A 27,716-nucleotide genomic window follows, 5' to 3' on the forward strand; every position below is an offset into this window, starting at 1 on the left:
TTGATCCCTGAGGTACACCACAGGATATATTTAGCGTTGTAGATGTGTGTTCGCCTAGCTTCACGCATTGTTTCCTGTTTGTTAGATAACTTCTTATCCAGTTTAAGACTAACCCTCTGATGCCATATCGTTCTAGTTTTTTGATTAAAATATTGTGACTAATTGTGTCAAATATTACACTTGATGTGTATAATAATAATGTACTTCCGATTGTGTGCTTAGTTTTACAGTAACTACATTGTAAAGAATACCAATAAATTTAAGTTATACGTTTTTTCATCTCTAAATTAAACGACTGAATCTACATCTGAATCAGATGATCTGATCAGTTTCTTCTTGTCGTCCCAAAAACCTGTTTAAAATCCAGAGGTGATCGTGCATTTTCTGCTGTGGCTCCAAAACTTTGGAACAATATCCCTTTTGCCATTCGGACGTCTCCCTCTTTAATGAGTTTTAAATCACGTCTTAAAACATATTTTCACTCTTTGACTTTTAAACCAGCATGAGAGTTTTGTGATTTTAGTCTATTTTATTTTCTCTGATGTATTGTATGTAGGGATGATACTCGAAACTGGTTTTCCCGGTTGTTCGATAAGAAAAGAACCGAGTCCTCGGACTCGAATCCCTTTTTGAGAACCGGTACCCGTTATCGAGACTACTATAGTAAAGAAAAAGAGTTGGTTCTTTATTCGAATCCGTAGGAAGGAATCCCGTCCCGACTAGAAATGCCCCTTGAGACATTACAAGAAATGATGTCACGTAGCTCAGTCATTAGGCGCAGATAGCGAAAGCAGGAAAAACAATGGACCGGAAAAAGCACTCCAAAGTGTAATAAAGTTCAAAACAAAAGGTATAATCCAATGAATAACTTTACTGAGAGATTTGAGCGGGGTACAAACACATGACCAACACTTTTACGACCAACCGGAAACATAGCAACCAGGCTAGCAACGCACCTCCTTTACGGCAGCTGTCGCAACGTTCTTAAAGCAACCGCAGCACATATATATATGACATCTCCCTTTTTTAACTTTTGTTTTTCTTTCCTTGTAAACAAAACAAAATCACACTGTATATGTGTTGTCTGTCTAATTATAAATAATGCAGACGAGGCGTGTTGGCTGAGTTCTTGACGTTTACTTTCACAGCATGCTCATAACCTCATTCTTAGCTGCCGGGTGGCGACATGCAATAACACTTTTCGTCACTCCCGTTGCATGCTGGGTAGTGTAGTTGTTATATTCCCTAGCTCATAACATCACATTTTTCCCCCTATAAAGAAATAATGTTAACTCAATAAAGTGTATTTCTTTTTTTAGCTTTAACTTTTCATTTTTTAGCATTGTAACCACATTTGCAAACAACTTTTCTCTTCATAGAATTTTCTTTCAATAAAGAAATAAAGTGCAAAAATGTCAAAGCATCAAAACAAACAGTTATGTCAAATAGCAGCAGAAGTGCACTTTTTGGAGAGCTGTATTATTTTAAGTTTTGTGCCCAAGGGACTGATTTTATATAACACTATATTATTATTTATACACCTATAGTGATCACAGATATAGGTTATTTTTGTGTTACTGTATATAATTGTTTTTCTGAAAAATCCCACTTAAAATACTTTGGGTAACAACAGTCAATATTTATTTATTTAAATTTTTTTTTTTTAGGGGGGTAACAGTCAATATTTATTTCTTTATTAGATTTTATTTTTTTCTTACATAATACAAGTGAGCTTTTGTTAAACCAAATATTGTGTGTTTTCTTCCATGTACAACAACCTATCTGGATTCGATAAGAGAATCGATAAGGAATCGGTTCGATAAGAGGATTTGATAATAGGCTCGAACTCGATAATTTCTTATCAAACATCATCCCTAATTGTATGTATTTATTCTTTTATAGTTAAATGTTTTATATTACTGATTCTCCTAGTATGCATGTCTCAACTTCTGTGCAGCACTTTGTGAAACTTCTGTTTTTTGAAATGTGCTATATAAATAAAGTGGACTGGATTGGATTGAATCGCTATTCTTATTTATTAGGATTCTGAATGTATTCAAAATGTTTAAAAATAAATTTTTAGGTTTTCTGTGCGCTCACTCGCTGCATGGATATTATAAATAACCCCAAAGGGAATAAGCGGTAGGAAATGGATGGATGGATAGATGTTTTTTTTTTTGCTGCAGCTGTTACATATACATGGTAATTGGGATTTGTTATATATCAGGGGTGTCAAACTCAAATACAGAGTGGGCCAAAATGTAAAAGTGAACAAAGCCGCGGGCCAAGGTTGAACAAATTAACCTTTTAATAGGGACCCAAACAAGTTTTGCATTAAATATTGAAAAAGCAAGGCTTATATAACTTTAAAGTGACATGCAAAATCGAGTTTCAAATAATAATAATAATAATAATAATTAAAAAATATCAATGGCATATCAAATACAAATTAAATAAAAATTGAATGCCTCTTTTCTATTTGCAGCCTTCTGAGGTAAATATCAACATTAACGTTTTCCACAGGCTAATAAATTTGGGAAAAAAAATAACAATGAATAAACTAACCATTCAGGACTATAAACTGCTCAGTTTGCAACACACTGATCTAATCTGATGTGCCCAAGCCAGATACCTGCCATCTTTTCTTGGATGCTAGTTCATTAATGTCGGGGCTCAGGCTTTGAGCTGAGGCAACCCTCATTATCGAACGAAGGTGTTCATCAGTCATTATTTCTCATATTCCACAGTCTTGGGGGCGTGCCTTACAGGCACGGCTTTTAACGTCCTCTACGAGCTGACGTCGCGTCCGCTTTTCATCCCTTCTAACAACGTGCCCGCCCAGTCACAAGATATGAGCGGCTTCTGTACGCACACACACGTGAATGCAACGCATACTTCATCAACAGCGATACAGTTTACACTGAGAGTACCAAGCAAGAATGACAAACACATTTTGGGAGAACATCCGCACAATAACACAACATAAACACAACAGAACAAATACCCAGAACCCTTTACAGCACTAACTCTTCCGGGACGCTACAATATACACCCCCGCTACCTCCAAACCCCAAATTTGTCCGGAGGGGCACTGAAATTTGGGAGTCTCCCGGGAGGTTTGGCAAGTATGAGAATTAGTGGTGTACCGCGGCACCGCCGCTGTATATAATCGGCGGGCCAGCTCTAGTGTTAATTTGATATCACCTCACGGGCCAAGTGAAATTACACGGCGGGCCAGAGTTTGACACCCATGTTATATATTGTATATATTATATAAAAATATAATATAATAATATAATATCAGTATATATTATATACTGTATCTATAATATGTAAATACTACATATGTTATATTTTATATTGCTACTATGGTACATTTTTAGTCTAATACCTGCATCATCCTTTCCATCCTTACCCTTTCCATCCTTTGAAACTGAGCTACTGTGTGGAACAATTTCCCTTGTGAATCAATTAAGTTTGTCCAAGTCTAAGTCTTGATACTAATACTAGGGATGACAATCAATTAAACGTAAAGGAAACCCTGTATCACAGGAAGTACAATACCTTGGCTTTTGCATAAACCACTTTTTGTAAGATTTGTTATTCGATAAAACATTTTCACCAAAAATCTGCCCCGATCTTCGTTTACCGTCTAATAACCTTACCCAGTTATCGTACGGTCAAACATATATTTGTACATAACAAACTCGCCCGTTTTGCTTTTGATCCGGACTAACTGGAATTTTAGCTGAATAACCCTGCTCTATAAAATGTGTTTTGTGTAATGTATAGGGTGTCTGGAATGGATTTATCTCATGGTAAAAATTACTCTTTTTTTGTACTCTTTTTTTTTTTTTTTTTGTACAATCTAGTCTTCCTCTGATCTTCTGGAACTGATTACGAATGAAAACCGAGGTACTACTTCATAAGGAATGCATTTTTTTTTTTTGGATTAACAGAATCCTGGCTGGATTGTGGCAAGCAGGCACATGGAAAGGAACATGGATGGTCATGGAAGGGGCATTGGGGGGGCACACTGACCTTAATACTACAGAGCTGCATCAGCATTATGACCAGTCAACCCAAAGCAGAACAAAACCTGAGGGATGGAGAAGAGGAGGAGAAGGAGGAGAAGAAGGAGAGGGGCGCCTGGTTACAAACACATAAACAAGCAGAGCAAAAGCAGCAGGTGTATGTCTAAAATTATATTTGTGTGCACTTATTTTAGAAGAGAAAATACATTTGCAGCATACTTCATCTTTTTAGAATGATTATTAACACTGTGTATCAACATCGCTAAGTAAACAACATTATGCAGTGCAGTTTTGTTGAGATACCAATATTTTGGTATCGGTACCGGTACCAAAATGTATTTCGATACTTTTTTATAGATAAAGGGGAACACAATAAATGCCATTATTGGCTTTATTTAAAAAAAAAATCTTAGGGTACATTAAACATATGTTTCTTACTGCAAATGTGTCCTTAAATAAAATAGTGAACATACAAGATAACTTGTCTTTTAGTACTAAGTAAACAAACATCCATCCATCCATCTTCTTCCGCTTATCCGAGGTCGGGTCACGGGGGCAGCAGCCTAAGCAGGGAAGCCCAGACTTCACTCTCCCCAGCCACTTCGTCCAGCTCTTCCCGGGGGATCCCGAGGCGTTCCCAGGCCAGCCGGGAGACATAGTCTTCCCAACGTGTCCTGGGTCTGCCCCGTGGCCTCCTACCGGTCGGACGTGCCCTAAACACCTCCCTAGGGAGGCGTTCGGGTGGCATCCTGACCAGATGCCCGAACCACCTCATCTTGCTCCTCTCAATGTGGAGGAGCAGCGGCTTTACTTTGAGCTCCTCCCGGATGGCAGAGCTTCTCACCCTATCTCTAAACAAACAAAGGCTCCTAATTTAGCTGCTGACATATGCAGTAACATATTGTGTCATTTTCCATTCTATTATTTTGTCAAAATTATTAAGGACAAGTGGTGGGAAATTAAATATGAATCTACTTGTTCATTTACTGTTAATATCTGTTTACTTTCTCTTTAAACATGTTATATCTACACTTTTGTTAAAATGTAATAATCACTTATTCTTCTGTTTGGATGCTCTTTTTTTTTTTGTCATAAAAAAATACAATCATGTGTGCTTACGGACTGTATCCCTGCAGACTGTATTGATCTATATTGATATATAATATAGGAACCAGAAAGAAACAACCCTTTTGTGTGAATGAGTGTGAATGGGGGAGGAAGGTTTTTTGGGTTGGTGCACTAATTGTAAGTGTATCTTGTGTTTTTTATATTGATTTTTTTTTAAATTTCTTGTGCGGCCCGGTACCAATCGATCCACGGTGGTTGGGGACCACTGCTCTAGCAGGTGACTTTTCAAATAATGCTACAAATTAGTAGTGCTGCTACTTTTTGTAGCAACACTTTTGCCGCATAATTGACATATTACGGTTGTCTGTTCAACATCTTTCCGCTTGAAGCCAAACCACCGCAAGACGATGGACCCTGTGCTGTTTTTCTTGGGAATTGGACGGCGTGGCGTAGTTGGTAGAGTGGCCGTACCAGCAATCGGAGGGTTGCTGGTTACTGGGGTTCAATCCCCACCTTCTACCATCCTAGTCACGTCCGTTGTGTCCTTGGGCAAGACACTTCACCCCTTGCTCCTGATGGCTGCTGGTTAGCGCCTTGCATGGCAGCTCCCGCCATCAGTGTGTAAATGTGTGTGTGAATGGGTGAATGTGGAAATACTGTCAAAGCGCTTTGAGTACCTTGAAGGTAGAAAAGCGCTATACAAGTATAACCCATTTATTTATCATTTATTCTTGTATTTGTTACCAGATTGGCACCTTCTCTCTCTTGTATTATTTATCATTTATTCTTCTATTTGTTACCAGATTGGCACCTTCTCTCTCTTGTATTACCACTCGCACCGCTTCGCTTGCACCTGCCACACAAGTTAGCTGCCACAGTTAACTTTACCTATGGTACATTCCTCTCTGCTACCTCTCTGCTCTGCGAGGGCGTATGACGTTGTATGCGCGACAGTATGTGACGTATGTAACAAGGTGCGCTTGTTTTACGTCTCTGTGAGAAGGAGAGACAAGAAAGAGTGAGAAAAGCCTGTAGTGTAATGCCTGCAGCTAAAAACAACTGTGTGAGAACGTATACTCCAATACTCACAAAATAGTCATTTTCTACATCGCACAGAAACAAACCCGCGATTTATTGAGTGTATTCGATATATCACCCAGCCCTACACAAACCTACAAACCCCGTTTCCATATGAGTTGGGAAATTGTGTTAGATGTAAATATAAACGGAATACAATGATTTGCAAATCATTTTCAACACATATTCAGTTGAATATGCTACAAAGACAACATATTTGATGTTCAAACTGATAAACTTTTTTTTTTTTTTCGCAAATAATCATTAACTTTAGAATTTCATGCCAGCAACACATGACAAAGAAGTTGAGAAAGGTGGCAATAAATACTGATAAAGTTGAGGAATGCTCATCAAACACTTATTTGGAACATCCCACAGGTGAACAAGCAAATTGGGAACAGGTGGGTGCCATGATTGGGTATAAAAGTAGATTCCATAAAATGCTCAGTCATTCACAAACAAGGATGGGGCGAGGGTCACCACTCTGTCAACAAATGCATGAGCAAATTGTTGAACAGTTTAAGAAAAACCTTTCTCAACCAGCTATTGCAAGGAATTTAGGGATTTCACCATCTACGGTCCGTAATATCATCAAAGGGTTCAGAGAATCTGGAGAAATCACTGCACGTAAGCAACTAAGCCCGTGACCTTCGATCCCTCAGGCTGTACTGCATCAACAAGTGACATCAGTGTGTAAAGGATATCACCACATGGGCTCAGGAACACTTCAGAAATCCACTGTCAGTAACTACAGTTGGTCGCTACATCTGTAAGTGCAAGTTAAAACTCTCCTATGCAAGGCGAAAACCGTTTATCAACAACACCCAGAAACGCAGTCGGCTTCGCTGGGCCTGAGTTCATCTAAGATGGACTGATACAAAGTGGAAAAGTGTTCTGTGGTCTGACGAGTCCACATTTCAAATTGTTTTTGGAAACTGTGGACGTCCTGTCCTCCGGACCAAAGAGGAAAAGAACCATCCGGATTGTTATACGCGCAAAGTTGAAAAGCCAGCATCTGTGATGGTATGGGGGTGTATTAGTTGCCAAGACATGGGTAACTTACACATCTGTGAAGGCGCCATTAATGCTGAAAGGTACATACAGGTTTTGGAACAACATATGTTGCCATCCAAGCAACGTTACCATGGACGCCCCTGCTTATTTCAGCAAGACAATGCCAAGCCACGTGTGACATCAACGTGGCTTCATAGTAAAAGAGTGCGGGTACTAGACTGGCCTGCCTGTAGTCCAGACCTGTCTCCCATTGAAAATGTGTGGCGCATTATGAAGCCTAAAATACCACAACGGAGACCCCCGGACTGTTGAACAACTTAAGCTGTACATCAAGCAAGAATGGGAAAGAATTCCACCTGAGAAGCTTAAAAAATGTGTCTCCTCAGTTCCCAAACGTTTACTGAATGTTGTTAAAAGGAAAGGCCATGTAACACAGTGGTGAACATGCCTTTTCCCAACTACTTTGGCACGTGTTGCAGCAATGAAATTCTAAGTTAATTATTATTTGCAAAAAAAAATAAAGTTTATGAGTTTGAACATCAAATATCTTGTCTTTGTTGTGCATTCAGTTGAATATGGGTTAAAAAGGATTTGCAAATCATTGTATTCCGTTTATATTTACATCTAACACAATTTCCCAACTCATATGGAAACGGGGTTTGTACATACTGATATACCAAAGGTTTCAAGTGTTGTGCGTGCATACAAATGTTTTAGGTTACATTTTTCTGAGTTTGTATTTCTCCTCTTTTGTTGAGAAGATTGTTGTACAGTCTTCGGTTGAAGGTCATAGTTTGCTTCGTACATAATTTGGGAATTGAAAGTCATTGAATTTCAATATTTTTGATTCAATAAATAAAGGGTTTGTATGTTCTCTATATCCAACATTATGTGTAATTTTAACTGACCTGTTTTGTAACACGGTCAGTGACTGAACCATACTTTTGCGTAGTTACTTCCCCATATTTCTGCACAATAACTCAGATGTGGTAACACTAGCGAGCAATACAGAAAATGATTTTGCTTTATTAATTTTTTAACATGTTTCTTGCTACTTTGCTGTATATATCTTTTATATTACATTTCCAGTTAATTTTATCATCAATTATTACACACAAAAATGTTATTTAATTTACCAGTACTCTTTCAATGTCACTCCGTCTGTGTTTGTGTTTGACTTTCACTTCTGTTACCGAATAGCATTATTTTTGTTTTACTGAGATTCAAAGAGTCTGTTTTTGTCAAACCAGCTCTTTAATTCATTAATTTCTTCTGTTATTTGTATTGGCTTTGAGTTTGCAGTGATCACTTCGTTAAAGGTTTGTTTGATATACTTTTAACGTTTAGTATTTCCTATTTATTTCAGTATTACCTTGATATTATTTGTATTTTTAACACTCTTTTGCTACAAGTGTTTATTGAAGCACCAAATCAGCGAGTCTAAATAAAAGAAAGCAAATGTGAGCTAAACTAAGCTTTGACCAAAATAAATTAATCTATCAGCACATATAATGTTGAGAGCTAGAGTTATACTTTAATAAAGACGGGAAAAACGTGTACTTGTAAACAGCGTGTGCAACAACAACAACAACAACAAAAAGGCAAACATGGCTATAGACGCAAAATTTAATCATGAAATGCAACTTTACAAAAGTGAAAGCGATGTGTTTTTATCCAGGAGTGTCTTGATACCAATTTCCTTGACCCAGCCACACACAAAGAAGTTGTGGACCTCCATTCTTTTCCAAGTTTTCATCCGTTTTGTCGTGTAGAATGACATCTGGAGCACAAGCTAGTTTGATATATCTGCAAACTCTACTCTTGCATAATCCTTTATATAACTCGACAAATCGTTTTTTGATGAAGTAGAGGGGTTTATTCCATTGAAAAGTTGGATTTTTTTGCTCGTATTTGCGTTTTGCAGGAAGATCGAGGCCCCTTGTATACTCAGAGTTCGCGGGATGCTTGTTGCACAACAGCCATCTTGGCTAGGTTGACCACCACTGGTTTTCACTTCCGGAAAGAAGTTACATCACGGAACACAAGCAATACCCTTTTTTTATTGTTTCCATATCAAGTCCATTACAATCAATTGAGGTCTTCGATTTGCATTTATTCACCATGTTAACTACTGTATGTATTATTGTATCAGGCCTGTGAGGAAAATTGAGTTGGGATTTCTATCTATGGTGTCATTGAAGACCTCAATTGACACTGTCTGGAATCCTCTCCTCCAGTTTTGGTCCAATATTTACAAATTAGTTATTGAAGCTTTCACCTGCTTCCTTCATATTGTCATTATTTATGTTTCCGTCTGGGAAGTATTTAAGGTAATCACCCTTTGTGCCATTTTGATTAATGTTATTAAGGATGCCCCAAGTTGCCCTCATATTGTTTCTGTTCCTGTCTAATTGACTGTCGTATTCTTTTCGACATGTTTGTAGTATGCTAGTTAGCCTGTTTTTATACTTAATGTACTTATTTTCTGCCTTTGTATATCTTATTGTTATAGATTTTCTATATAATGTATTCTTATTGCAAGCATTTTTCAATAATTTTCTCATCTATGGTTGATTTTTTTCTGCGTCCTAATGAGCTGTTTCAATTGACAATGTTTGTCATAAATGATCATGAACATGTTTAAAGATTTAACATATGCTTCATCTGTCCTTTACACAGTACACATTGTCCCAGTTGTGATGTTCTCGCTCATTATTAAAAGCAATCATACTCTTCCCTATGCATAGTTTTCCTAATGTATTTTTGTCATCCACGTTCTTCTTCCTGTGGTTTTCATCATAGATTGTGAAAACTGGCAGATGATCACTGATGTCGGTTATAAGCAGACCACTTGTGGTATTGTAATCACAATTATTGGTAAAAATATCCTAAATAATGTGGCAAAGTGTCCTGAGATTCTGCTTGGCTTTGTGATTTTAGGATGTAAACTAATGCTACATATACATGCATCATGGAAGTCATCAATGGACTTTTACATAATAGGCTTCAAGAGTTCAATGTTAGTTACCACATAAGAAAATTACTTTGTCAGTCAAATTTGCCTTGATGCAGCCCTCAACACTTGACTTAGGTGCTTTTTTTATGACGTATTTCAAAAGTTATGTCGTAAGCTTTTGATAATATTTTAGAATGCATGTTTTTTAACCACTTTGTAGTTTAGGTTCTTCATCCTCCTCCGTTCTTGCTAGTTCTATTGATGTAATTTAGTTCATATCCTTTTAGAGTATTGGTTCTTAACCTGGGTTCGATCGAAACCTAGGGGTTCGGTGAGTCGGGCTCAGGGGTTCGGCGGAGGTCAAGACACACCCGACTCATCGTGTAAATAAAAACTTCTCCCTATCGGCGTATTACGGATACGGCAACAGCAGAAGTCAGACTGATTTGCAGGTGTGTAATTTGTGGTGAGTTTATGCACTGTGTTGGTTTTGTTGTTTGAACAAGGTGATGTTCATTTTGTGCACCAGTAAAAAACATGGTAACACTTTAGTATGGGGAACATATTCCCCATTAATTAGTTGCTTATTAACATGAAAATTAGTAACATATTGGCTCTTAATTAGTCATTATTAAGTACTTATTAATGCCCTAGTCGGCATGGCCTTATCATAACCCTAACCCTCTAACCCTGGCCCTAACCCTCTAACCCTAACCAAATAACTCTAAATTAAGTCTTTGTTACTTAGAATATGTTCCCCTAGTGTCCAAAAAACTCTAAATTAAGTCTTTGTTACTTAGAATATGTTCCCCATATTAAAGTGTTACCAAAAACATATAACTTTGTCTTGAATCTAAAAAAAAAAACGTTTTATTTTTCACTAAAGAAGGGTTCGGTAAATGCGCATATGAAAGTGATGGGGTTCGGTACCTCCAACAAGGTTAAGAACCACTGTTTTAGATCAAATCTATTCCTTTTTTATTATCCAATCCATGTTTCTTTGACAGCGATCACGTTGAAGGGTTAGTTGAATTGTTCCATTTAAAATGTTCTGTTAACGAGTTTCACGAGCATGGCCGTAGCGATGGTGTTGTTTCTTTCATTATTGTGACACAGCTTGCTACACAAACACACATATTGCGTTCTCCGGGGAAATATCCACATGTCCTTCCTACATTTTCGCCCATGATAAACTGACATAATTGCCTTCACAATGACATCATTACTCATTCAGCACACACAAAGTAAAGGAGACAGGAAGGATGGAAATGAAATTATCTGCGCTCACTAATGGTCTCCAAAGGTAGCCTTTCTTCTACTTGTTCACAGTGGTGTGCCGTCAGGGCCAGTAAGGCCTTCTCAGCTGGCCTAACATAACCAGAAATCATGATCATAATTAAAGATACAAGTATTTTTTTATTTACTTTCCCTAAATATCTAAAATTATTCATATTATCTTCATGTCCAGTGCAGTTGTTTTTAGGTTAGAGTTTGTATTCAATCAGAATTCAGCTAGCTTATGTTGCCATGCTGTACCAAATCTGCCTGAGGCCTTCAGAATCAACAATGTCTATGCACTGTAAGTGAACAGACACATACAGTTGGTAGATAATTGCGATAGCCAATCAGATCACGAGTTGTTGTCGGTAAGGCCTTCTAGATGGCCTCACGTTGAACCTGACATTTATGTGTCCTGTGATTGGATACTCACTGGTTTGAGACGTGGCGGTACTATGCAAATCAGCAGAGCCACAATTGAACTTAATATACCGTATTTTTCGGACTATAATTCGCACCGGCTAAAAATGCATAATAAAGAAGGAAAAAAACATATACAGGTAAAAGCCAGTAAATTAGAATATTTTGAAAAACTTGATTTATTTCAGTAATTTCATTCAAAAGGTGTAACTTGTACATTATATTTATTCATTGCACACAGACTGATGCATTCAAATGTTTATTTGATTTAATTTTGATGATTTGAAGTGGCAACAAATGAAAATCCAAAATTCCGTGTGTCACAAAATTAGAATATTACTTAAGGCTAATACAAAAAAGGGATTTTTAGAAATGTTGGCCAACTGAAAAGTATGAAAATGAAAAATATGAGCATGTACAATACTCAATACTTGGTTGGAGCTCCTTTTGCCTCAATTACTGCGTTAATGCGGCGTGGCATGGAGTGGATGAGTTTCTGGCACTGCTCAGGTGTTATGAGAGCCCAGGTTGCTCTGATAGTGGCCTTCAACTCTTCTGCGTTTTTGGGTCTGGCATTCTGCATCTTCCTTTTCACAATACCCCACAGATTTTCTATGGGGCTAAGGTCAGGGGAGTTGGCAGGCCAATTTAGAACAGAAATACCATGGTCCGTAAACCAGGCACGGGTAGATTTTGCGCTGTGTGCAGGCGCCAAGTCCTGTTGGAACTTGAAATCTCCATCTCCATAGAGCAGGTCAGCAGCAGGAAGCATGAAGTGCTCTAAAACTTGCTGGTAGACGGCTGCGTTGACCCTGGATCTCAGGAAACAGAATGGACCGACACCAGCAGATGACATGGCACCCCAAACCATCACTGATGGTGTTTGGTTTGCATTTCCTTTGGAAATCGAGGTCCCAGAGTCTGGAGGAAGACAGGAGAGGCACAGGATGCACGTTGCCTGAAGTCTAGTGTAAAGTTTCCACCATCAGTGATGGTTTGGGGTGCCATGTCATCTGCTGGTGTCGGTCCACTCTGTTTCCTGAGATCCAGGGTCAACGCAGCCGTCTACCAGCAAGTTTTAGAGCACTTCATGCTTCCTGCTGCTGACCTGCTCTATGGAGATGGAGATTTCAAGTTCCAACAGGACTTGGCGCCTGCACACAGCGCAAAATCTACCCGTGCCTGGTTTACGGACCATGGTATTTCTGTTCTAAATTGGCCCGCCAACTCCCCTGACCTTAGCCCCATAGAAAATCTGTGGGGTATTGTGAAAAGGAAGATGCAGAATGCCAGACCCAAAAACGCAGAAGAGTTGAAGGCCACTATCAGAGCAACCTGGGCTCTCATAACACCTGAGCAGTGCCAGAAACTCATCGACTCCATGCCACGCCGCATTAACGTAGTAATTGAGGCAAAAGGAGCTCCAACCAAGTATTGAGTATTGTACATGCTCATATTTTTCATTTTCATACTTTCCAGTTGGCCAACATTTCTAAAAATCCCTTTTTTGTATTAGCCTTAAGTAATATTCTAATTTTGTGACACACGGAATTTTGGATTTTCATTTGTTGCCACTTCAAATCATCAAAATTAAATGAAATAAACATTTGAATGCATCAGTCTGTGTGCAATGAATAAATATAATGTACAAGTTACACCTTTTGAATGCAATTACTGAAATAAATCAAGTTTTTCAAAATATTCTAATTTACTGGCTTTTACCTGTATAAGTCGCACTAGAGCAGGGGTGCTCACACTTTTTCTGCAGGCGAGCTACTTTTCAATTGATCAAGTTGTGGGGATCTACCTCATTCATATATATAATTTATATTTACTTATTTATGAAATATATGTTTTTGTTGACAAGTTAAAGGTGTTCAATGATAATACAAGCATGTTTAACACATATAGTTAATATTGTTAATACATTAAAGGTGTTTAATGATAATACAAGTATGTTTAATACATATAGTTAATATTGTTAACAAGTTAAAGGTGTTTAAAGATAATGCAAGCATGTTTAACACATAGTTAATATTGTTAACAAGTTAAAGGTGGTTAAAGAAAAAACAAGCATGTTTAACACATATAGTTAATATTGTTAACATCTTAAAGGTGGTTAAAGATAATACAAGCATGTTTGACACATATAGTTAATATTGTTAACAACTTAAAGGTGGTTAAAGATAATACAAGCCTGTTTAACACATAGTTAATATTGTTAACAAGTTAAAGGTGGTTAAAGATAATACAAGCATGTTTAACACATATAGATTCCTTTCTTTCATGAAGACAAGAATATAAGTTAGTGTATTACCTGATTGTGATGACTTGCATTGATTGGAATCAGAGAGTAGTGATGATAACGTCCGTATTTTCGAATGGAGGAGAAAAAAAGTCCTCCTTTCTGTCCAATACCACATGAAAGTGGTTGGTTTTTGGCATCTTATTTGTCCAGCTTCCGTACTCCTTTGTATACACTTTACAAGAAATACATTGTCGGCAAACTCCGTAGCTTGCTAGCTTGTGCACGCCAGCTTTCTGAGACTCTTATTTTGGTAGCGCAGGCAGGATGAAGCAGAGCTTTTATTGTGCAACTGTGCAGTCGGTCTTTGGAGTTTTGACGACAGGTACGGCGCCAGAGTCTGTTGAAATAAAGTGTTTCTCGCCTTCCAGTCGGTAATTTTAATGAGCTGGCAGCAGCCAGCATCATCTCAGAAGACCCTCGGGTGCCGTGAATGTCAATCAAGTGACGAAAGTGACGTCATAGTGAAGATTTATGATCGCTCATTTTTAGGACTATTTTTTTAATGCCTGGCTAGTGATCGACTGACACACCCTCCAAGATCGACCGGTAGATCGCGATCGACGTAATGAGCACCCCTGTACTAGAGTATAAGTCGCATGTTAATAATATGATCCGGTGTCACGTTGTGCTCACTTACATGTTTTTCAATGAACTCGCGGAAACTGTCTACCTTGGACTGGAAGTCTGCTGGCAGTTTTTGGGACATCGTTGTCCTTGCTCTGATAGAGAGGCGATTGCGTTGCATGAAGCGGTAACACCAAGAAGGTCCTCCCGCAAAGTCATTTGTATTAATCTCCTTAGCAACTACCTGGGCGTGGAGACGCAACTGTACGGTTGACAAGCCTCTCCCGTCAGCCCGTTGTTCAAGCACCCATTTGTGAATTCGTTCCTCGAGCTGTGGCCACCTAGCTTTTAGCCCACAATTAGCTTTTTTAGTTTTCTTCATTTCAGTAAGAGTAGCCTCCGCTTTTCGCCAGTCCCTTACAAGTTTCTCGCTTACTCCAAACTTTCTTTCTGCTGCTCGATTGTCGTTTTCTGCTGCATATTTCACTACTTCCAGCTTGTAACCTGCAGTATATGATCTCCTTTTCGGTGCCATTTTTGTTCAGCCCTTCTCAGTTTTTATAAGTTACCGCCAATGTTGAAATGATACATTTTCATAGGTACGGAAGTAGTAGCAGGTAGCATCTTTTTTTTCACAATGCACTTCTGCCATCACCTGCCCCCGCCAATTTTTTATTGGTTGACGTGTGTGTGTGATGATTGCTGATATACGCCTAGTCTCTTACGTGAATGAGATAAATAATATTATTTTATATTTTACGGTAATGTGTTAATAATTTCACACATAAGTCGCTCCAGAGTATAAATCGCACCCCCGGCCAAAGTATGAAAAAAACTGCAATTTATAATCCAAAAAATACGGTAGCTATTTTTTTAACAAACAAAGAAGGAGAACAAAACGTTGATTAGGTGGCAGATATATATTGTTGGGAATAGCCCCAAGCTTTACATCTATGGGGCTCTACATAAGGTCGGGTCAGCTCCAGCTCCCCCTGTCTTCAGTTGTGGAGGAGTTTAAAGTCGCAAAATGCAGACTTTCCCTGACGTATAGGGACTCCCAAGATCAACTCATCAGGGAAGCTGGAATAAGAACAAGATCTGGCAGGAAGTGGGCCGCTAGCACTGCTGTTACCCAGGCAGAATCATCTCTCAGGACCAAAGATACCATCGGAAGCCCTTGCACTGGAAGACAGGGTCTAGGAACATCACATTTCCAGCAGTGGTCTAAGTCCACTCCCAGAGAAAAGAGGACCATGATCCAGGATAAAGTTCGAAACCTTGAGGAAGAAGGAAGAAGAGCTAAAGCCGTCAAGCTTGCAACCCAAGGTGCCTGGACAAGGTGGAACCTTCCCAAGAGGACCGTGACGTGGAGTGAACTGTGGAGGCTGGAGCCGTTTCGTATCTCGTTTCTGCTCCGAGCAGTATGCGACACCCTGCCGACCCCAGTCAACTTGCATAGGTGGGGAATGAGGGAGGACCCGCTGTGCAGGTTGTGTGGCGGTAAAGGAACTATGGCGCACATTCTTTCTGGGTGCAAAACAGCATTGACCCAGGGAAGATACAGGTGGCGCCATGACAGGGTGTTGGCAATGCTCGCAGACATCTTAGAGCAAGAGAGGAGAAAGAAACACCCGGCCAAAACTAAGCCACTGCTGAGCACCATCACCTTCGTGAAAGAGGGTCATAGACCAGTTGTCCAAGGCCAAGCCAAGCAAAACTTCCTGCAGTTGGCCCAGGGTTGTGAGATGGAGGTCGACCTGGGGAGGAAGCTCCTCTTCCCAGAGGCGGTACTGTCCACCACTCTAAGACCAGACATAGTTATCTGGTCCCCAGAGGGAAAGAAAATCATCCTGGTGGAACTTACTGTCCCATGGGAGGAGGGATGTGAGGAAGCGGCAGAGAGGAAGAAAACAAAGTACCAACAACTTGTCCAGGACTGCCGGGACAAGGGGTGGACAGCATGGCTGATGACAGTGGAAGTTGGATGTCGAGGATTCCCTGCTCAATCTGTGTGGAATCTGATGACAAAGGTCGGATTGAGAGGTCACTTGAGGAAAACAGCCGTTCGTAGGCTGGGAGAAGCGGCAGAGAGAGCCTCCAGTTGGCTCTGGCATAAAAGAGAGGACAATAGCTGGAAGCCTGGATGAGAGGGGCAGTGATCTGGCCAATCACTGCTGACCCACCAACCGGAGAGTGTTGTGGTTAAGGGTCGAAACACTCGGTGAACGTTGGGGACCACCTGATGACCTCTTGTCCAGGCCAAAGCTTTATCCATTAGAAATTGATTAAAATAGCATCTTTGATGTATTTGCAAACTGCAAGGCCATTTTCCAGAAAGATATTTAAAGAGAAACTACATCTTGTGAGACCATGTCTGCCAACACCGGAAGCTAGCTCAGCTGTCCTGGCGATGAAATGGGGAAATGCCCGCCACTTCCACTCGAATTAACCGACTACGAGCGGTACCACTGGCTTATACGGCGTCGAATGGGTGCTACAAATTGTGAGTTGAAATAATTTATTTCTTTATTTTTTCACGTTTAATGTTTTTTTTACAATTTTAATTTTGACAGAACCACATAACATATGTTTTAATTGCTGATGCGGGTTTATTGATTTTTAAATGCACTAGAAAATAGCCTGTTTTGTACACCGTTGAGGTGTTTCAATGATCAGTAGTGCGTTAATGGTTTCTGTATAGTATTTCTCCAACAATGGTCATGTGGAGACATAAATGATGGTATTTTGAGAGGTAATCATTGAAGTCGGCCATCACTGAAGGCCTCGGTGGGAAACGCACGGCCCGCCACTGCTTGTTCCTAATCCTGATGAGTCCCTGGCAGCCAATCAATGCTGTCCTCATTAACCAGACCAGCCCAGGGCAAAGTTAAATAAGTAAATTAATTTAGTTAGAGAACAAATTATCTTAATTTTACTTCATGCATGGATTAAAATGTACATTTTATTTTGAAGGTGCATTTTTAACACGGACAAATTCCCAACAACTCTGTTGATCAAGGTCATGTTTGATGTTTTTCCATATCCTTTCCTCTGCTATGTGTACAGGCCACTATGTGGTGACTGGGGGCGCAACAATGACACAAGTGGACGCAATTGGCATTCAACATCATTCATACACCAGATTACAGTGGTACCACGGGTTTCGTACACCCCACAAAATCTGTCCAAGACGTAGCCTCGGTTTTCGTACCGCATCTCAGTTATCGTACAGCCAACATTGCACGGAACAAACTACTGCGTTCCATGGAGTTGAGTGTCCAAAGAAAGAATCCCCACAAATTGGTGACACAGTCTATGTACTTTTTAAAATTGAGTACGGTTGTAAAACAATCCACCAAGAGGCCAAAAAAAAGGTGCGATTGCCAGCACTTTGATAAAGAGGGTGAGAAACCCCAGATTCCACACGGATATCAGTATCAGATGATATCTACAGTATAGGCATCGAGACTCTCCAAAATAGGCACTCCGATACAAGCAGTCCTGCAGCGTGTTTACTTGTGCACACATGGTTGGTCTTTTCTTGTATTTTAGTCAAGTCATTTACACAAAAGTAAAAATGGTAGGCTATAGGCTACTAGGAGCTAGCAGATACCCAACAGCTAAGCAAAAAATAGCCCACAAGCTAGACTTAGAGATAAACATTGAGCTGGTTGGGATCAAATCTTTTTCGCAAGTGTGTCAGGAATAGGGATGTCCCGATCCGATATTTGGATCGGATCGGCCGCCGATATTTGCCAAAAAATGCGTATCGGCAAGGCATGGGAAAATGCCGATCCAGATCCAGTTTAAAAAAAAACCTCCGGTCCGTGTTTTCCAACGCACCGATTTAAATAATACATTCCACTTTTCTCCTGCTCCCTAATTTCCGTTCCGCATTTTCCAGCACACCTTCAACACATCCACAGGTCTGTGGATTCTCACGCAGTTGCTTTTAGCTGCTGGCATTACACGACAGGCTCTTCTCACTCTTTCCTGTGTCTCCCTCTCACAGACAGCAAGCGCACCTTCTTACACACGTCACATACTGTCACGTCATACGTCACATACGTATACGTCCTCCCCGAGCAGAGAGGTAGCAGCATGGCTAACGTTAGCTGTGATGCTAGCGCAGCCGTGTGACCAACGTTCTCTCTCAGGTGCGCGTCTGTGCAATTGCGTCCTCTGCGCATAGCAATTATATGCCACGCACAAAATCTAAAAAAATAAATAAGCGCATAACAATTTTCGACACACGGACACGACAGAGAAAACAGTTTTCGTCATCATTGTTCAAATATTGTAACGTCTGTCGAGACGCTTATCTCCATTCGGTGCCACACGTCCACACCATCAAAATGCCGAGGCAAACATTTCCACATCAACACCGTATGAAAAAATTAGTGATTTTTTTAGTTGTGATTTCCTTCTCTGCATGAAAGTTTAAAAGTAGCATATATTAATGCAGTATGAAGAAGAATGTTTTAATGTAGACATGCAAGCCTTGAAAGAAAATTTTGAAAATCAAGACTACATTTCCTGCAAATGGGTGCATTTCTACCCTATATTTTAACTTTAGATTTATTCTCATATCAAACTCTTTTGGCTGTCTTTTTGACACTTACATCCGACGCCCCCCTCCACACCCTGGATTATAAATAGTGTAAATAATTCAATGTGATTATCTTGTGTGATGACTGTATTATGATGATAGTATATATGATAGTATATATCTGTATCATGAATCAATTTAAGTGGACCCCGACTTAAACAAGTTGAAAAACTTATTCGGGTGTTACCATTTAGTGGTCAATTGTACGGAATATGTACTTCACTGTGCAACCTACTAATAAAAGTCTCAATCAATCAATCAAAACACATAGAATCATCATACTGCTGTGATTATATGCATCAAGTGTTCATTCAAGGCTAAGGCAAAATATCGAGATATATATCGTGTATCGCAATATGGCCTTAAAATATCGCAATATTAAAAAAAGGCCATATCGCCCAGCCCTAGTTCAATGATGCCATTTCTGTTTGTCATGTATAATTTTGTCTATTTTGTGTTTATCCTTGAATAAACAGGTCAGTTTCTTGTTACCAACCATTGTGTATTATTCAAACTCCCCTAATTCAGCTGGCTAGTTGTTATCAAGAGTACTAAAACTCTTTTCAACATGATTCTGACAATTAAGTAGGCTAAATAACTTTAAACTTTAATACATGCTCGGTCGGATAGGTCAGTATCGGTATCGGATCGGAAGTGCAAAAACAATATCGGTATCGGATCGGAAGTGCAAAAACCTGGATCGGGACATCCCTAGTCAGGAACATATTCATTTTCATTGATTAATGATTGAACAATTTATTATATTTGAATTTGTTTGAGTCCTACATCAAATGAAATCAAAGTTTGATTAAAACAGTATAGAAATTGTTTTACATAAATAAGAAAGTGTGGGGAAACATGTTTAATATAAAGGAGGCTCAAAATTAAATTCTGCTTTGTGCCTAAATTTAGCCAGGGGTGATGCTGCGGAAATGTATTAGAAGAAATTCAGTTAGGTTTACTTGTGCATTGCTACTAGGGGCTAGCAGCTACACAACAGCTAAGCACACAATAGCACAAGAGCTTGACATATGTAATAAGTGTCCCTTATTGAACAATATTACAATCTAAAACAGCACATTTGTCAAAATAAACAAGTATCAAATAATTTTAGTTACATGTTTATACATACAAAATCTCCAAGGCAGAAGCGTGTTCAGTAACAAACGTGTCTGCATCGTTCAACTAACTGCGTCATGAGCTTAACTTAATTGTGTATACCAGGTGTTGTTAAAACAAATTACCATTCCACTTTAACTTCCAAGACGGGATAAATCCATTCCAGATGGTTATCAATAAATAGGTTAGTGTTTTTCATACCCTGACTAATTTTACGTGATTTAACCTTTAACATTCCACACGACAAAATAATAAAACATGTATGATTCCTGATGATATCGTATCGGATAATTATCATTATCAACCAATACCTAAAGCTCCAATATCGTGATACAGTTTCAGCCATATCTCCCAGGCCTAACTGACACATTTAAATGAAAAAACAATCTTCAAATCTTTACAAAAACTCAGGCCAGGATCAAGTGGCCCCTCTAATGGTTGTGGTCCTATACAACCACATAGTGTGTTTATGCCACTGGCCGGCCCTGGTCTGAACATTGGGAACAGATTAAAGTTAAAAAAGTACCACTGATAGTCACACACACACTAGGTGTGGTGAAATTACCCTCTGCATTTGACCCATCCCCTTGTTCCACCCCCTGGGAGGTGAGGGGAGCAGTGAGCAGCAGCGGTGGCCGCGCTCGGGAATCATTTTGGTGATATAACCTCCAATTCCAACCCCTGATGCTGAGTGCCAAGCAGGGAGGTAATGGGTCCCATTGTTATAGTCTTTGGTATGACTCAGCCGGGGATTGAACCCACGACCTACCGATCTCAGGGCGGACCCTCCATATTTTTTTGTATTTCTTGTTTTTAATCCCAATAGTGTACACTTTTAGTCCCTTTTGTCCCCCTTTGTTACAAGTAGGTTTTTACTCATTTCAAACCCTTTCCTGGACTTCCTGTCAGTTAAAACAACGTCGAAGACTTGTTGAATTAGGTCCTGACGTCGAGCAACTCAAACATAACGTTGAAACAACATGCCTTCTGACAACGTTTTATCAACGTCGGCTTCTGACGTTGATTTGACCACTGAATTTTGGTCATTTTCCGACCAAAATTCTACAACTCAAACATAACGATGAAACAGCATGCCTTCTGACAACGTTTAATCAACGTCGGGTTCTGACGTTGATTTGACCACTGAATTTTGGTCATTTCTCAACCAAAATTCTACAACTCAAACGTATCGTTGAAACAACATGCCTTCTGACAACGTTTAATCAACGTCGGGTTCTGACGTTGATTTGACCACTGAATTTTGGTCATTTCTCAACCAAAATTCTACAACTCAAACGTATCGTTGAAACAACATGCCTTCTGACAACGTTTAATCAACGTCGGGTTCTGACGTTGATTTGACCACTGAATTTTGGTCATTTCTCAACCAAAATTATACAACTCAATCATAACGTTGAAACAACATGCCTTTAGACAACAGTTAATCAACGTGGGGCTCCGACGTTCATTTGACCACTGAATTTTGGTCATTTCTCCACCAAAATTCTACAACTCAAACATAACGTTGAAACAACATGCCTTCTGACAACGTTTAATCAACGTCGGGTTCTGACGTTGATTTGACCACTGAATTTTGGTCATTTCTTAACCAAAATTCTACAACTCAAGCATAACGCTGAAACAACATGCCTTCTGACAACGTTTAATCAACGTCGGGCTCTGACGTTGATTTGACCACTGAATTTTGGTCATTTCTCCACCTAAATTCTACAACTCAAACATAACGTTGAAACAACATGCCTTCAGACAACGTTTTATCAACGTCGGCTTCTGACGTTGATTTGACCACTGAATTTTGGTCATTTTCCGACCAAAATTCTACAACTCAAACATAACGATGAAACAACATGCCTTCTGACAACGTTTAATCAACGTCGGGTTCTGACGTTGATTTGACCACTGAATTTTGGTCATTTCTTAACCAAAATTCTACAACTCAAACAAAACGTTGAAACAACATGCCTTCTGACAATGTTTAATCAACGTCGGGTTCTGACGTTGATTTGACCACTGAATTTTGGTCATTTCTCAACCAAAATTCTACAACTCAAACATAACGTTGAAACAACATGCCTTCTGACAACGTCTAATCAACGTCGGGTTCTGACGTTGATTTGACCACTGAATTTTGGTCATTTCTCCACCAAAATTCTACAACTCAAACATAACATTGAAACAACATGCCTTCAGACAACGTTTTATCAACGTCGGCTTCTGACGTTGATTTGACCACTGAATTTTGGTCATTTTCCGACCAAAATTCTACAACTCAAACATAACGATGAAACAACATGCCTTCTGACAACGTTTAATCAACGTCGGGTTCTGACGTTGATTTGACCACTGAATTTTGGTCATTTCTCAACCAAAATTCTACAACTCAAACATAACGTTGAAACAACATGCCTTCTGACAACGTTTAATCAACGTCGGGTTCTGACGTTGATTTGACCACTGAATTTTGGTCATTTCTTAACCAAAATTCTACAACTCAAGCATAACGCTGAAACAACATGCCTTCTGACAACGTTTAATCAACGTCGGGTTCTGACGTTGATTTGACCACTGAATTTTGGTCATTTCTCCACCAAAATTCTACAACTCAAACATAACGTTGAAACAACATGCCTTCAGACAACGTTTTATCAACGTCGGCTTCTGACGTTGATTTGACCACTGAATTTTGGTCATTTTCCGACCAAAATTCTACAACTCAAACATAACGATGAAACAACATGCCTTCTGACAACGTTTAATCAACGTCGGATTCTGACGTTGATTTGACCACTGAATTTTGGTCATTTCTTAACCAAAATTCTACAACTCAAACATAACGTTGAAACAACATGCCTTCTGACAACGTTTAATCAACTTCGGGTTCTGACGTTGATTTGACAACTGAATTTTGGTCATTTCTCGACCAAAATTCTACAACTCAAACATAACGTTGAAACAAAATGCCTTCTGACAATGTTTAATCAACGTCGGGTTCTGACGTTGATTTGACCACTGAATTTTGGTCATTTCTTAACCAAAATTCTACAACTCAAGCATAACGCTGAAACAACATGCCTTCTGACAACGTTTAATCAACGTTGGGTTCTGACGTTGATTTGACCACTGAATTTTGGTCATTTCTCCACCAAAATTCTACAACTCAAACATAACGTTGAAACAACATGCCTTCAGACAATGTTTTATCAACGTCGGCTTCTGACGTTGATTTGACCACTGAATTTTGGTCATTTTCCGACCAAAATTCTACAACTCAAACATAACGATGAAACAACATGCCTTCTGACAACGTTTAATCAACGTCGGGTTCTGACGTTGATTTGACAACTGAATTTTGGTCATTTCTCGACCAAAATTCTACAACTCAAACATAACGTTGAAACAACATGCCTTCTGACAATGTTTAATCAACGTCGGGTTCTGACGTTGATTTGATAAATTCTACAACACAAATACAACATACTTTTTGACAACGTTTATTCAATGTCAGGTTGCGACTTTCATTGTTGTGACCATTTCCCCACCAACAACGTGGGTCCAACATGTTGTTGGTGTGTTGTGTTTGTAAATTGAGACAACGTTGATGTGCAACGTTGTCTCAATTTACAAACACAACTATTTTGCAACGTTGTCTTAAAGTCAATTTTTTAAAAAGAACATGCAAGTGTAATCAACGTCGGGGCGGTGTAGCTCGGTTGGTAGAGTGGCCCTACCAGCAACTTGAGAGTTCCAGGTTCGATCCCCGTTTCTGCCATCCTAGTCACTGCCGTTGTGTCCTTGGGCAAGACACTTTACCCACCTGCTCCCAGTGCCACCCACACTGGTTTAAAAATGTAACTTAGATATTGTGTTTCACTATGGGAAGCGCTATAATTCACTTCACAACGTTGTATCAATGTCGTGTGCCTGCTGGGATTCAGGATAATAACATAAGACACGCTGCTTCCGCATTCTTCTTCTTCTACGGAATAAAACGGCATTGATGTTTGTTGCTAATTAGCCGTCATTAGTCGTTCTTGGTCAAATGAGCGCCACAAAAACATCAACAACAGAGAGGTTTTGCTCTCGTAATCGACACCTCGGTGTTATGTGCTTATTTAAAAACATATTTCGCGTATGGAGTCGTACAGTAAGAGGATAAACAAACGAGCGGTGGGCCGCGGCATCGTCGAACGTTACACAGCAACAATGGATGCTTGACCTACCTGGTGTAAAAGAACCTGACGGTGGATCATCCTCCAAACGTTTAGGTTGACAGTGGAACCTGCTACGAGCCAGCTACCTTCCGCCAAGCTCCATTCTGACGGCCAATGACATAAAGAAAGAAGATAAGCGGCGTACGAACGGAGGGATGATGACAAACACCACAGACAAGTCACATCCTCGCCTTTGGACACAAATAAAGCGAGCCGAAATATTCCACTATTTCCGGTTAAAAGTCATACACCACGAAATCTCTTCTTGTAGCTATTTTTAATACTGTATTACGAAAGACATTTGTGTTACATTAATAGAGTTCTGCGTGGTGAAATAACAGTAAGAATATATTTAATGAGGAAAACGCTCGGTCTCATTATTGGCCCGGCAATGCTTTTACTTTGAAAGTCTCTTACTATGCGCTAAAAATATGTCACTTGACACACTTGGGTACCAGCGCTTCGCAGCCAATCAGGACCCGCGCCCGACGTTTCCTCCTCGTCTTCCGCTCCCAGCATCATCAAATACGACACCCTCCAGCAAGTTTTTAACTGCAAAATATAAACCATTATATCCATGATAATACAATTCAAATAACCCATTGGACTCCATGGGAAGCATAGTATAATGATGCCGTGGAATCACAATGTTTCATAATGTACCTCGTATCTTCTTGCATTGTGTATTTCCATATAAATTAACAGAATGAATGAATGACATTTATACTATACTCAGATAAAAACACTATTTCGCAGAACAGCAAGCAATGTTGTAGCTAATGTATTATTTGGTCTTCTACCCCAAAACAGCATGCACATATACAACTACAGCAGGGTTCCCCAAACTACGGCCCATTAAAGTAAAAAAAAAAAAAGTAAAAAAAAAAATATATATACATTTTTTAATTATTATTTTTTAATATCTGTCCTTTCTAATGCATGTTCTACTGCGTGTTACTCTCAGTGTCTCCTAGCCGTTCAGGCAAATCATATAGTCAAAAAATGCATTTTCCCTTCAATAACGTGACATCATCGGCAAGGTGCAGGCTCTTTGAGTCATTTAGTGCGCGAGGAAAAAACCAAAACATACATATATATATATATATATATATATATATATATATATATATATATATATATATATACACACATATATATACATATATACATATATACATATATATATATATATATACATATATACATATATACAGTGTTGGGTTGGTTACTGAAAAGCAGTAACTAGTTACAGTTACTAGTTACTTCATTTCAAAAGTAACTCAGTTACTAACTCAGTTACTTACACCAAAAAGTAATGCGTTGCTGTGAAAAGTAACTATTTAGTTACTTCTTTTTTCTTTTCTTTTTAAAGCTCCAATTAATGCCCTTTTAGCCTTCATTTCAGTACTGTTATTGCACTGGAGAATAATACAATCTGTTGATCAACTTGACATGCATTTGCATCACTCAACTCTGCTAAGCCATGTGGTCTACATACAACACACAAAGACAAAGATATGTTACAAAGGCCAATTTGTTTCTGGCCAGAACAAATTGACAAAACTATTTTAAATAGCTGCAACATAACATACATAAGTAACAAACAGCATAATAACAGCATAGCTGTAAAGCAAGAAAGGCACACACTACATACACAAAGTCTAACCAGGCATTTTCTTCCTCAAGTAATTCTGATACAAAATCATGTCTGAAGCCCAGAACACTACACATTTCCCCAGTTTTAGTTGAGAGATAAGGAAAGATTGGCCTGGCCCACTAGGATCCCTCTTTATGTTTGTGAACTTTATAGTCTATACATTTAGAGTGATGTGATAATCAAACACTCTAGAAGTCTAGAATGAAAGAGTAAGAGAATTGACAGCAACGTTCCCTCTCAGGAGCGCGCATGTGCAATTGCGCACTGCTCAAGCGTCCTCTGCGCACGGCAAATCTATGCCATGCACAAAATCAAATAAAAAAATAAGCGCATTACAATTTTCGACACGACACGGACACGACAGAGAAAACCGTTTTCGTCATCATTGTTCAAATATTGTAACGTCTGTCGAGACGCTTTGAGGACATGAATTCCATCCATCACTTTACTGAGCAAAACTCTTTACTGTCGGCCATAAACACATCACCAAAACATTAGTAAAAAAAATGATATCTAGCAAAACTGGTCATTTTCTGCAGTACAAACCAGACCAAAAGCAACTTTGTTATATCAACAGCAGCCGCTCGCTCTCTCACGTGCGCCAACACTTGCACATATGGCAACTTAGCCTTGCGTTTACAGCCACACAAAAAGTCGGACAACTCCAACACCACACATAAAGTGTCATTCCAGGTCGTTACACTATGATTTACCAATCAAATGTGTGGTTATTCTAGTGTCATTTATTAGGAATCTTAATTTATAAATATTAATCATTAAATGCTGTTAGTATATTAAATAAATACTAATAAAAATATATTTTTTACAAACAGGAAGTTGCAGGAATGTACACATGATCCCCTGCTTACATCTCATTGTGCAACATGTGAATGTTTTAATGGGAACTAAATGCAATGTCTGAAAGGGGTACAAATTATTTCCAAAGCAGGACCTCCACCCAGACAAACAATACAAGTACACAGTTCATGAAAAACAATATTTTTTGTTATTGTCATTATAAGTGGGCCTAAACACTTATATTAGAAATGGAAATGACTGCTGTCATTTGATTATAATAATAAGAGAATGTTGTCTGTCTATCTGTGTTGGCCCTGTGATGAGGTGGGGACTTGTCCAGGGTGTACCCTGCCTTCCGCCCGAATGCAGCTGAGATAGGCTCCAGCGACCCCGAAAGGGACAAGCGGTAGAAAATGGATGGATGGATGGAGATGTAAGTTGTTATTTAGTGAGGTTTGGGACAGGTGTGCTGCTGGTGTAGCCACAGTGTGCACGTCTAAAGTTGCTCACATGGACTCCACTCAATGCTCAGGGACTTTTTGCATTTGCTCACACATGAACAATTAGAGGGAACATTGATTG

At 39.2% G+C, this 27,716-nt stretch overlaps 1 protein-coding gene across 6 annotated transcripts in view; it reads right to left on the reverse strand.

Annotated features, from left to right (window-relative positions):
* LOC133609793 (E3 ubiquitin-protein ligase HECW1-like) overlaps positions 1-24,852 on the reverse strand; it is a 181,770-nt gene extending 156,918 nt beyond the window's left edge. For 4 of the 6 annotated variants that reach the window (XR_009815776.2, XM_061965749.2, XM_061965747.2 and 1 more), the window contains exon 1: positions 24,689-24,852. Coding sequence is in view for 5 of the 6 variants with exons in the window: in XM_061965749.2 (XP_061821733.1) it covers positions 24,689-24,718 (30 nt within the window). In the remaining variant the exon portion in view is untranslated. Of the gene's footprint in view, positions 1-4,041; positions 4,505-24,688 lie in introns of those variants that run through there. The other 2 variants (XM_061965745.2, XM_061965746.2) reach the window with 2 other exon arrangements.
* Between the last annotated feature and the right edge of the window lie 2,864 nt (positions 24,853-27,716).

This window comes from Nerophis lumbriciformis, linkage group LG07 (assembly GCF_033978685.3).
Source record: "Nerophis lumbriciformis linkage group LG07, RoL_Nlum_v2.1, whole genome shotgun sequence".
Classification (NCBI taxonomy): Eukaryota; Metazoa; Chordata; class Actinopteri; order Syngnathiformes; family Syngnathidae; genus Nerophis; species Nerophis lumbriciformis.